The sequence below is a fragment of the Denticeps clupeoides genome, unplaced genomic scaffold, assembly GCF_900700375.1.
Source record: "Denticeps clupeoides unplaced genomic scaffold, fDenClu1.1, whole genome shotgun sequence".
NCBI classification, from domain to species: Eukaryota; Metazoa; Chordata; class Actinopteri; order Clupeiformes; family Denticipitidae; genus Denticeps; species Denticeps clupeoides.
Genome location: NW_021629765.1, coordinates 16210 through 29565, shown reverse-complemented (window position 1 = coordinate 29565; position 13356 = coordinate 16210). Strand labels below are relative to the sequence as shown.

The 13356-nt window shown below is 50.6% G+C and overlaps 1 protein-coding gene across 1 annotated transcript in view; it reads left to right on the top strand.

Moving 5' to 3' along the window:
* Positions 1-13356, top strand: part of LOC114773666 (ecto-NOX disulfide-thiol exchanger 2-like) — a gene marked incomplete at its 3' end in the record, with an annotated part of 84447 nt that overhangs the window by 56515 nt on the left and 14576 nt on the right. The window contains exon 3 of the mRNA XM_028965901.1: positions 5766-5897. Coding sequence (XP_028821734.1) covers positions 5766-5897 — 132 coding nt within the window. The remainder of the gene's footprint in view (positions 1-5765; positions 5898-13356) is intronic.

The following is a 13356-nucleotide window of genomic DNA, read 5'->3' as shown; positions in this document are numbered from 1 at the left end:
AGTTAATAAGGACCCGAGTCGCCCTGCCTCACCTGGTGAACACAGGTACTGCAACGGAGTCTGTTTATTTAACCGATTAGGATCATGCCGACGCGCCTGCCGGAGACGATTTGAATAAACATGAATATTTGCTCTGTCGCTGTAACGGAATTATTTGGTATTGAGAGGGAGTGGTGATAGTATTTGCAGCGGGTGTTCGAGCGCAGCAGTTACCAGGCAGCCACTTGCTTGTCTTGTCTGGGGAGGGGATTGCGGCTTTGGGTACTAATGCTGCGTTCCCACGGCAGGCGCGTAGCAGACGGGGTTCTTCATGTCAGGTAATGAGCTGTGAGATGTCTCGCGCTCCCTCGCTTTTATAAAACACACTCTTTAATGTCCGGCTTTTTAGATCAGCAGATTTACTTAATTTGGCTGAACTATTCATGAGTTAGGTGGCCGCAGACTTCAAACAAGTCACGTATTTGGAAGTCGAGAAAGCACTCGGAGCGTGAAAACCTCCACCGGGGACAACGGCGGAGCCCCCTGTGAAGTGCAAATTCATCACAAGAACCACTCTGAACGTCTGGAAAAATTTGGGGGGATCTTTTGAACAAGAGACGACCGCGACTTTCCGTACAGAGTTTGACCGACTGCGTGTTTGTCCATTTGGTTCAAGTAGTAGGAGGATTCTAAGAAAATTGACCTTTGACCTTTGATCTCCCCCGATGAAGAGTGTTTAGGCCGCTGGGACACATTTATTGGAATGTTTGTAGTATTTGTGCGTTGAGAAATCCATTTGCGAAACTGGACTGATTCTTTTTCTGCTCTATTTGGCAGCAGGTTTACTCCTCTTGCTTGCATGTTTTATTTGGGGTAGCTGCAGAACACGCGTTCCTGTTTAAACATTAAACCGCTGCCGGAGCGACGGCGGAGATGTGGCGGATGGACGGTGAATTACGGTGGGAACGCAGCTCTGCTTCGTATCGCTATTCCACCGTTTCACCTACTCGGTCACATACACAGTCATACACGGTGTGATATGCAGTGAAATGCTTCTAGCGACTGCGACAAATATTGCAAACAACCAAATATTACACTTTTATGTCTTTAACATTAAACATAAAATATATGTAACAGCAAAGTATAAAAAGTGAAAAAATTTGTGCAAGAGTAAAAAAAGAGTAAAGAGATTATGGGGGGGGGTGAGTCCAGAGTGATTGAAAGTGAAAGTGCTGGAGTGTATTGGAGTTGGAGGAATCCTGAAGTACAGGGATCAGCGCGTCTTAAGGAGGCGGCTTTGACGGAGAAATCCCGCGGCAGGAAACCAGGCCGCCTGCCGCCTCCTGGGACGTTGGGTGATCATGTGATAAAAAACATGTCCGCTTTCCCGCAGCGATGAAACAATCAAAACCTGAGCTGTTCTCACCGCAGTATAACACGAGCTAACTAAGCTGAAAGGTCCGGTTCTTATTTATCTGGAATATCTGGAATGGTGCAAATAGTAAACCTGAACCGTGGTGTGTTGACCTCAGTGGGACAAACCGCTTTGTTAAAAGTTTTTCAGAAGTCTCGCTGGCTTCTCCATGGAGATTCAGATCGTACCATCTCAGGCCGGCCCCTTTCATTAGCGCCTGATCCCAAACGAGTCAATCCGCTATCTGCCACCGTCCCCGAGTCCCGGGAATGGCGATAAGTGGCCCTAAGATATCATACAATTAAGAGATGAAAGTCTGAGCGCCACCGACATCATTAAAGCTGCCGGCAGCAGCGCGGGCCCCGGCTAATGAAGCTATGCATTGTGGGACTGGAGATCCCAGTCTAGCCGGGATCAAGAGGTAAGTGTTGATTGCTGGATTCACACGCTCTCCCACAATGCACTTCGGTACGGCGATTATGCCATCACCTCCGCGCGGGGTGTTCTGACGTCACGGAGAATCCGTTAATCCGTTAAATCAGGGCCGGAATTGGTAAATTAACAGATAATTACGCTCGTTAGCTTCCGTTTCCTCTCCGCCGTTTCTTTCCTCCTCCGGGTGATCCTGGCGTCGATGTTCCTTTAAGGCCGCTGTAATTGGTCCGTTAGCCGTTGTGGGTCGTAATATAAATTTCCCGGCCTGTCCCGCAGAGAGGCTCCTCTCCCGACGGCTTTACGGCGGCGCCGCACCGCGCGGTGTCCCTAATGCATCTCCTCTCTTGCCAATGAACAAAGACGAATAAACAAATCAAGGCGCGACGGATTGATTGGCCGATGCCGCTGCACCCTCCACAGCTTATCTCATTCCAGGCTCTCCCTGGAACCCCATAAACCCCATAAACTACACGCAGCAGCACTTACTGCAGCATTTATGAATGGAACGGTGATAATTCTGTATTTTTTAAAAATCTTTTTTTTTAGTCGTTTGTCATTGTATTACAACACAAGTACTTTCAGAAGTTTAATACTTCTAGTTTTGTCGGATTTGTATGTTTTGGTGTGTGCTACTCACATATCAGCCAACTCTCTAACAGTGACATTTAAATTCAATGGAATTTTGGCCAATGTGCAAAAAATGATATATTTTGCGCAACGTTAATTAAAACAGAGCTCCTGGCATCTAAGAAAACCTGATTATGCGTTTTTTGGGGGGGAAGACAGATTAAGCGATCCTAAGTGCCACTAAACACCAGTTCGGGAGTCTCTGGCGTTCGATATTGTCTGCAGAAGGCACCGGTATTCCTGCCAGGATCGTATTTTTTGCCGTTTCCCCGCCTCCACATTAGCACAAGCTCAGCTGAGCGTGATGTTGATGTCTCGGCTGTTCGCTGCTCGGCCTCTGCGCCTCCACGCCCTGTTGATTTGACGGAGTGGAGGGCCGGCGAGAAGCCTGGCCTGAAGGTCACCGCCGGCGCCGGGCTCCATCAAGACGAACCGTGGGCTTCTCCCTCCGGGTCCCACCCTCCCACCGGTAATCGCCGTGCATTTGTCCACTTCCTGACCCAGGAAACACTACCAAATAAACATCTAAATAAAAAAGCCGCTTTTTTGACCCGGGTCACGGCTCATGGGCCGGCACCGTTGTTTAACGAGAACCCCCCCCCCATGTTCCGCCTTCGTCCCTCATGTGTGCGTAATTGGTTAAGGCACCCCGGGAAAACAAGGCTTTCCGCGCTGCCCGTGTCATGGTTACCAGATCGGGGCTGTAATTAGCGCGAGTGCGGAGGCGGGAAAATGAGACGTTTTATTACGGGAGCCGGGCAGCTGCAGCTAGAACAATCGGGGACCATCAGCAGCACCGATTGTCCGGGCTGCCGAGGGACGGCCTCAGCCTACCGGGAACAGCCGTTGACACAGACCTTTGAGATGTGAAGCGCATTCGTTGGCCCGGGTCCTTATTAGCGCTAATTGCCGGCGTGGCCGCCCCAGGCAGGTCTGGATGCAAATGCACGTTTGTTGTGGGAATTCGTTAATTGTCACCTTTTGGACCTCATTGGAGCAGCCGTTGCAGCTAACCGAGGTAAGTATATGGCCGGTATGATGCATTTCTGCTTTATTCTGAGCAGTAAAGTTGGACCTGTAGATGTAGACTTCAGTTTAAAGACTTTGTCCTACTTAGTACAATAGTACAAGGAAATTGAGGTCCTGCCCACCACCACCCGATGCAGAGTGTGCAAAACGAGTGGAAGGGATGGGTGGGGTAGCATGCTGGTGTGAATTGCATTATAACGCACTGTAGAAGCATCATAGCAGATGCAGTGTGCATGTTTGCAGTTTATGAGTTTATGGGTGCTATTGCCTGGTTGTAAGGCTGTAAAATTGGGTGAAAAATTGCTTTGGCCAGCCATTAAAAATACAAAAGGGAATCGAGCTCAAGTGCATGTCCGCATGACCAGCCACTGCTGGCCAAGGGAGTGTAGATGCACAGCTAATGAGCAAGTAATATAGAATGTGAATAGGAGTGCATTTTCCCCCATTCTCAAGAAGCCCAGAACAGCTTTGAACCTTAAAATAAATTAATAAATGAATTATTGAAGAAAAAAAAAAGATAAAATCCAAAATGTATAGGGTTTATGGCGTTTTATTGCTTCTGGGAGTTGTAAGAACCAGGATCACGTTAATCTCCCTCATTTTGGAGAAAATATTGCGCCGTGTTTCCAACGCATCTGATATGATTATGAATATATGAAGAAGCGACGGGACTTTTATTTTCTTTTTTTTCTTGTGTGCCCGGCTGCTCTAGACCCCACCGGAGCCGAGCCGTAGCTCCAAATGAAGAGGTCAGGACCATGTTTTGCGGCAGATAGGATCTCAGGCCGTAGTTTTCTCCGGTCGGCGCACGGTGGTTTAATGAAGAGGCTGCCGTGCAGATAATGCTTTCCATCCTGACATTCAAAACAGGATTACCGCCGGCTTTATATTATCCAGGAACAAATAGTTTAAGTGCACAAAGCGCCGGCGTTTTTTCCAGCAGCAGCCCGGCCGGCTTTACCGCGAGTGTTGGACCACCACGTCCAAATTAAACTACATCGTGCTGCTGCTCATTAGCCCGCCGGTCTTTCCCCCATAAATCCCGCATTTATTAAATATTCAAAGCCTGCGGTCCGAGGTGAAATACCGAGGCGACCAGAATCAAACATAGATCTATGGACACGTGATGGACACGTTCTTAATGCATGACGAGGTGTTGGTGGAAGCCACCCCTCTGTGGCCTGCAGAGTACAGCAGCCGCATGGAAGCACGGCCATCGCCGGTCCTGCTGCCCCCGGGGTGCGTGAAACGAGGGGAAATTGCAGTCTTGGCGAGGGCCGGGCGGTAATGAAGGGACGTGGGTGGGTTCCGTTGTGAGGCCTGCACGCCACGTTCCTGTTCGGGTGCACGTCGTTGTGCACTATGAATACTTTTGTCCTCTGACGTGTATCAGTGCTTAGCTGTGAAAAACCTTTGCATTTTACAATTACGGCTTTTACCAGACGCCCTTATCCAGAGCGACTTTCAACCAGTATTTACAGGGACAGTCCCCCCCTGGAGACACTCAGGGTTAAGTGTCCTGCTCAGGGACACGATGGTAGTAAGTGGGGTTTGAACCCGGGTCTTCTGGTTCGTAGGCGAGTGTGTTACCCGCTAGGCTACTACCACCCAGTAGTTACAGGGACAGTCCCCCCTGGAGACACTCAGGGTTAAGTGTCTTGCTCAGGGACACGATGGTAGTAAGTGGGGTTTGAACCCGGGTCTTCTGGTTCGTAGGCGAGTGTGTTACCCGCTAGGCTACTACCACCCAGTAGTTACAGGGACAGTCCCCCCTGGAGACACTCAGGGTTAAGTGTCTTGCTCAGGGACACGATGGTAGTAAGTGGGATTTGAACCTGGGTCTTCTGGTTCGTAGGCGAGTGTTTTACCTGCTAGGCTACTTGCACCCATTAAAGAAACAGAGCAAAACAGAGCAGATGCGCAGCGTCCGGGAGGAGGAGGCGGCATCTTCTCCCGGCCGACCCGGCGAAGCCGCGCGCCGCCCTCTGTACTCTTAAGACCCACAAAGCATAAAATAACGCGCCCCTCCCCAGCTCTGGCTGCTCCTAATTCACATGGTAATTTCCTCTCTGCCGCAACACCCCGCCGGTGAGCCGAGGCTATTAACCACAAAGCGTCGGGGAATCTTGCCGAATCTGCTCAAGTGATTTGCGGCTCTGCTTGACTCGTATATAATGTTCCCTTTTCTATGCCTCGCTCACCATTTCTTACACACACACACACACCGTAATGTCGTATCTGCGTGTTCTTCTCATTACGGTCGCGTTTTGGTCTGTTGCAGAAGGTGTTCGGAACATGAGCCTGGACTCCAGCCCGATGGCGATGCCGATGTCCGACCCCAGCGCCTGGGCCACCGCCATGAACAACCTGGGAATGGCTCCCATGGGAATGACGGGCCAGGCCTTAATGTCAGGTACGTCCCCCGGCAGGCCGTGCGGGGACCGAGTCTGGAGACGCGTCTCCTCCGTGATTCCGCCGCGTTAATGCCCGAGTTAAGCTGAGATTTATGGCCCAGAGAAGTGTGTGGGCGAACGCAGAATGGCTGCTGTGTGTGTGTGTGTGTGTGTGTGTGAGTGTATTATGTCGGGCAGCATCCCAGGCAGCCCCCCCTTTCCTCTCCCATGACTTGCCGACGTCGGCCACTTTCCCGCGCTGACTCAGGACCACGCCGATACGAGTCTATTCCCAGCCGGGGGAGGTTTCGAACCCGCTCCATTCTATTTTAATAAGCAGGTAGGTGGCCACAGCTGCACCGCATGGTGTCATAGATCTGACACACACACGCACACACACACACTCACACACTGGCCAAGTGAAGACTAGTGCCCACGCGTGGGGGGGGCGACACTAATCCCTGACCGCACCCACTCGAACTGCCGTTGAAACGGCCTCTTCGGCGCACGACAGGCGTGGGAAAGGGGGCTCGGAGGATTGATGGACCCCTGACGCGGCGGCGGCGGCGAAATAAATATTAAATGAAACACAACCAGGCGCTTTCCAGCGGCGCAGCGCACGTCGGGTTTTCCTCTCTGTTTTTCCTTTTCCGCCATCCATCACGCTAATGTTAGTGTTGGTCGAGCCGCTGCCGCTGTCCCATCTGCGGTGATTAATGTCGCCGCGGCGCCGCGTTTTCCGCCCTTCCTTTCTTATTAAAACGACTTCGCCGCACTCACTATAACTCACCACCGCGGCGGGGTTTAAACGCGCGCTTCCGTCAACGCATCTGCCGGACTGGCCGAGTCTCCAGGCCGAGCGAAGTCGTCGAAGGTCCCCGTGGGATGGGACGCCGAGCGGCTTCTTTCTTCCGGGAGCCCCTTGATCGCTGAGCCGTGAGCAGGGCCGAGCCTCGTACACGTCACATGACTGATTTCCCCTGGGAGGGACGAGCCAGCCAATCATGTCCCTCCCACGACCTACTTCCTGTCCTCGGGGCCGCGTGACGATGGCTGGAGCGATAATGGCTTCCACAATACAATGTACCCACAAATCAACAAAAAAAGTGAAGTGATTGTCACTTGTGATACCCAGCAGCACAGCACACAATGCACACAGTGAAATTTGTCCTCTATATTTAACCATCACCCTGAGTGAGCAGTGGGCGGCCATGACAGGCGCCCGGGGAGCAGTGTGTGGGGACGTTACTTTGGCGGATCGGGATTCGAACCGGCAACCTTCCGATTACGGGGCCGCTTCCTTAACCGCTAGGTCACCACAGCAATGTATAGTTTATGTATAGTTTTTATATTAATCGCAACCAACTTTTGAATACAGTGTCATTACCATCGAATCACTACCACTGGTCACGTACGAGGTCGTTACTAGAAAGTAAAGTTTTAGCGCGTTTGATGGATGTTTGTGGATCGGCCAGTGTGGTTTACTCACCTGTCCTTGTCTGGGGTCGTGTGGAGGAAGGCGTGGCAGCTGCCCCGGGATTGGCCATTTTCCCCTCATTAATCACCGGAGGGAGCAGCTGTTCGCCCCCCCCCGGTCCCCACGCCGGCGATAAAGCCCAACTTTTCCCTGCAACTTAATTACTGACCTGGCGATGCTGCCTCAGCGTTCTGCTGCGCGGCGGAAATTATGACAAATAATCTTCATCTCCACCTCGCGTGCACGTGCGTCGTCTTTATTCATCTCTGCGCGCAAAAATACACACACACACACACACACACACACACACGAACTGGGCGGATCATGGTGGATATCAGTCCTCTGGATGGTTTGGATGGTTTGCAGCCCGGTATTGCTTTTTAAAATAAATCTAAACTTTCCAGTGGCGTGGGGAGCCAAGGTTCCACCAGAGATAAGCGTTCCTCTCCTCTCCTGCAGCCTCTCATCCATTAAAATTACGGCAAAAAAAAAAAAAAAAACCCACTCCATTAGAGCGTCCTGCACTCTGCCGGTATTTATAATTCATGGCTAATGGCTGACCTCCTTCGCCGGTGGAGTCTGCAGGATGTCCAGAGGTGTGTTAACACCGCGCTCATTTTTCAATATTGTCCTAACAGCACGGTCACATTTGGCTGGTGTAGTGGATCTCTGGCTCGGCTACGGTCCCAGGGCTCTCACTTCTACACAGGAACATACACGCCTTCCACTAACTACCGCAAACACTAACATGCAGAACAGTGAGCAATGCACCAATATGAAACCATCATTACAGATATACACCGAGTATTCAGTGTAAACAACGGTCCAACAGGAACACTTCAGGTGTTCTGGTGATATATTTCACATTCAGCACAGAGGGAGTGTTTGCTGGTGTTGCCATTACATGTATTACATCTTCTGGGTTCCAGAAATAACCAGATCTAGTCTCTAGTTATTTGTATGTTTAAAAATTTAAAAAGGGGAGGAGCCTGTATGCATGATTGACAGCTCTCAAACAACATGTCCTCATTCTGGACTATTTTAACCCCCTCCTGTCTATATGTGACATGTCCAGGTGTATCACAGTGTCCGTCTCCGTTTCCCTCCGTTCACTACACTGCTAACACCACGCCCACTACCAACACCAACATGCAGGTTATCAGGCGCTTTAATTCCAGCGAACGTGACCACGCCCACTACCAACACCAACATGCAGGTTATCAGGCGCTTTACTTCCTAGTGAATGTGACCACGCCCACTACCAACACCAACATGCACGTTATCAGGCGCTTTAATTCCAGTAAACGTGACCACACCCACTACCAACACCAACATGCAGGTTATCAGGCGCTTTAATTCTAGTGAACGTGACCACGCCCACTACCAACACCAACATGCAGGTTATCAGGCGCTTTAATTCCAGTAAACGTGACCACGCCCACTACCAACACCAACATGCAGGTTATCACGCGCTTTAATTCCAGTCAACGTGACCACGCCCACTACCAACACCAACATTCAGGTTATCAGGCGCTTTAATTCCAGTAAACGTGACCACACCCACTACCAACACCAACATGCAGGTTATCAGGCGCTTTAATTCTAGTGAACGTGACCACGCCCACTACCAACACCAACATGCAGGTTATCAGGCGCTTTAATTCCAGTAAACGTGACCACGCCCACTACCAACACCAACATGCAGGTTATCACGCGCTTTAATTCCAGTCAACGTGACCACGCCCACTACCAACACCAACATGCAGGTTATCAGGCGCTTTAATTCTAGTGAACGTGACCACGCCCACTACCAACACCAACATGCAGGTTATCAGGCGCTTTAATTCCAGTCAACGTGACCACGCCCACTACCAACACCAACATGCAGGTTATCACGCGCTTTAATTCCAGTCAACGTGACCACGCCCACTACCAACACCAACATGCAGGTTATCACGCGCTTTAATTCCAGTCAACGTGACCACGCCCACTACCAACACCAACATGCAGGTTATCAGGCGCTTTAATTCCAGTGAACGTGACCACGCCCACTACCAACACCAACATGCAGGTTATCAGGCGCTTTAATTCCAGCGAATGTGACCACGCCCACTACCAACAGCAACATGCAACATGTTGGGTGTGACACACACCACATGCTACAGCCTTTGTTGTTTTAGAACATTAATATGGTTGGTTGTGGTCCCTTCCTAGATGCTCTGTGAATCTTCCAGCACCTGAGTGTCTGACCCATTTCTCCTTCTCCTACACCTGAGTGTAGAGGACAAGGCTGACCCAGATTTTAGTTATGTTCTCATTTCTTACAGCAACAAGGTTCTCCCCACGTTCCCCCGCGTCAGAGACGCAGCCCCTCTGGAATGCACAGATAATATTAGCATTACATTTATTTGTCTTTCACATTGTTGCTATAATGCTTTTTAGCCTGGACTGTTATACTACGAAGGACAGGGGCTTTGGGACGGTCACCAATCCAAACGGATCAGCCCTTGACCATCCAGCCAGCTGTATAAATGGGTCTTTTTTTCCAGAACATTTGTCAAATTTCTGCCTGCGCACACTTCGCTTTTCATGAAGCCGCAGCACCCTGCCCCCCTCCTGGCATCCCCAGTGGCCACACCCACCTCTGCCACGTGCACCGTGAATCGGGCCGTTGTTCCCGGCCGGGCACTTTGCAGGCACTGAAGCTTTCGGGACGCTTTATTTTTTTTGTTCTAACGGGGAGCTTGGCGCTGAGCTCAGCAGAAAACCGCCGAATGTGAAGCCAGGCTGGCCCTCGAGTTTGGCGGCGAGAGCGGTGCCATAAATCCGCTTCACATCTGTTTTCTATAGCGGCCAAATAAAAGGCGGCGTAACTTTACAGTAGCATTTGTCACGGTTGTGTTCAAACCAAATAAAGGTGTGATGGTGAAAATGTGTGATCTTCACCTTATGCACGTGTCTAGGACAAAAAAAGACAACATGCTTGTATGCAAATTGTACACTTTGACTTTTTCCAAACGTTCAAATGATAAAGAAAATGACAAAGTAGCTGTTACAAACCATTTATAAATGCTTCATATAAAACGTCCCATAACTTTGGTGTTACATGGAGTACACTGTTGAACACTTGAACTTGTGTTTTATAGAATCAGACGGTTTTCTATTCATTTCTTACCTAGTAAAAAAAAAAAAAAAGAACACAATATTGTTACAAAACGTTAATCAAGGTTCTAGCCATGATAGAATATTATGAATAATAATAATAAAGTGAAATAGTTGGTGTTAAAGCAGTTTGGTCTATTACCGAACTACTGAGGTGCCTGACGGGATGTGGCCTGGCTGATGCGCTTGATGAAAGTGAAGTGATTGTCACATGTGATACACAGCAGCACAGCACACAGTGCACACAATGAAATTTGTCCTCTGCATTTAACCCATCACCCTGAGTGAGCAGTGGGCGGCCATGACAGGCGCCCGGGGAGCAGTGTGTGGGGACGGTGCTTTGCTCAGTGGCACCTCAGTGGCACCTTGGCGGATCGGGATTCGAACCGGCAACCTTCTGATTACGGGGCCGCTTCCTTAACCGCTAGGGCCAGCACTGCCCCACTGATGGTAATGTTGCTAAACTCTCCGGTTCCATTATAAGCTACGCAATTGAACGAATCTTCACGTCTAATACAAAATGTCCATTTATGCGAATATCACCGGTTAGTTCAGCAGTAGGCAGCACAGCAAACAGTCCTCCTTTAGGCGTGGCCTGAGCGTTGGTGTAAGCGCTCGTGCAAGCAGTCCGTAAGCGCCGGCGTAGGGTTGTCCTGGTCAAAAACCCTTTGCCCTTCCGGGTCAAACACCTACCAACAACCTAGAGTTTGGTACCTTTATACCTGAATAGGTGCATGCGCCACCCGGTGTTCCACCCTGGATGTTACAACCGTTAACAACACGACATTTGGCTTCTACAGTTGGGTTGAGTTGGTTTCTGAAGAATAAATTTTTTCATGATATGAAATATGAGCTGTGGATCTCGTCACACGGGCCACGCGGCCTGATTAACCGCGGCATGGAGGCGTCGGCGCGGCGGAAGTCGGGGCGACTGCGGGGGCTGCAGCTCGGCTGTGAAACGCCAGGTGAACGCCGCGGATGCCTGACTGCCTCCGGCGGGGGGGCGGGGACTCGTGTAATGAGAGCAGATGACCCTCTTCGGAGCACTGATGTCATTGATTTGTTGTTTGGATTCTGATTAGGGCCGGCGATTCGAGGGCTAAGGCAAGATGTGTGGAGCGCGGCAGAAGCAGCAGCAGCAGCAGCAGCTCGCGCGGCGCCGTGAATGCATAAACAGGCCCTCCCTGCATCTCTGTCTCTTACACACACACACACACACACTCTCTTCTCACTCTTCCTCTAGCTGCACTGGACTGATTGTGATTTAAAGGACGAGTCTCTCCTCCACGTACGGCCCGTTGTACAATCCGGGCGTGGTTTCACGTTCTCCTGCTAGGATTCCTTGGCACCGTCTGTACCGGATCGTTGAGCTTTGTAAGACAGAACATACTAAAAAGGTGGTGCTACATGTGCATATATGTTTTAATATAATGAAAATTAAATATGTATACATATAAAATAAATGCTCTTTGGATCGGACCTTCGCGGCTTATTAGAGAATACCCAGAGTGCCTTGCATGTTCCTGAATCGGGCTGCAGAAAAATGGCACGTGACCACACTCCTGCGCTGAGGACCATAACTTCTCCACGTCCAGGATGTTGCAGGACTTGAGGATGCGGTTCGAACAATAACACGAACACGCGCAATCCCGTGTAACGTAGAAAACCTCAGCACAGGCGTGGAACAGGGTGTTCAGAAGCGACCAGGTCTCTGTGCAGCAGAACGGCCTTTTGGGGAGACTTGTGGTCAGCAGACGAGCTTTTTAATCCGCTATCCCAGCTCGAAGCGGACAAATCCTGTCCTGCTGTTCCTGTCCTCCCTGAGCCGGACCCGCCGCTCTTTGTTGTTCCGGGAGAAACCGGAGCCTCGCGGCGAGGAGAAAATGGTGCTGCAGGTTTAGATGCAGGTTCCATGCCGCCCGCGGTGATGATGGGACGTTCTCAGATCTGTTCGCATTGCTGACGTCGCATCTAATTCTCTTTATCGTTTAAATAAGCTGCTTACTTGCTGCTTTGATGTTGCATGTTGGCTTCAGTCCAGTTGACCGCGCTGCTGTTCATTTCTCTCTTTTATTTTATTGTATTTTACACAGTTTTACGTTTTATCTATAAAATCAAATGACTAATTTACTGCGTTTTTATGGGATCCACACATGGGGCAGTTAAGGAAGCGGCCCCGTAATGAGAAGGTTGCCGGTTCGAATCCCAATCCGCCAAGGTGCCACTGAGGTCCCCTTGATGAAGGTCCCGTCCCCACACGCTGCTCCCCGGGCGCCTGTCATGGCCGCCCGCTGCTCACTCAGGGTGATGGTTAAATGCAGAGGACAAATTTCACTGTGCGCGCAGTGTGCTGTGCTGCTTTATTTACTCGGTCCTGTACTGGAACTGGTCATTTTTTTACTTTATTCTAATAAAGACGTGTTCGCTGGTATGTCCCCGCAGGCTCTCTCTTGCCTGGTGGCCCTCGGTGACGTTCTCCCCTGCACCCCGCCCACGCCTCTTCCTTCCGCTCTGCTTTGCCGGAAGATTCCAGGGAATAAGGATCCGTAAATAATTTCCGCGCTGTGAGTCACGGCCGGCGAGCGAGATGGGGCTTAAATGGAAAGTAACGTCCACCTTGATCGACGCGGATCTTCCTCTTGCTCACCTGAAAGGCGCGTTTTGGGGTGTTCCGGGAAAGCCATGAATAAATATGCACACGCCCCGTTCAGGCGGGCCGCGGCACCCGGAAACGCCGGCTGGAAACCCGCGTCCTCTCCGACCAGAGAGCCGCTTGAATAATTCATCAGCCCTGTGCCCATTACCACGGCGCCCGGGTACAGACTGTACCGAGGGGCACC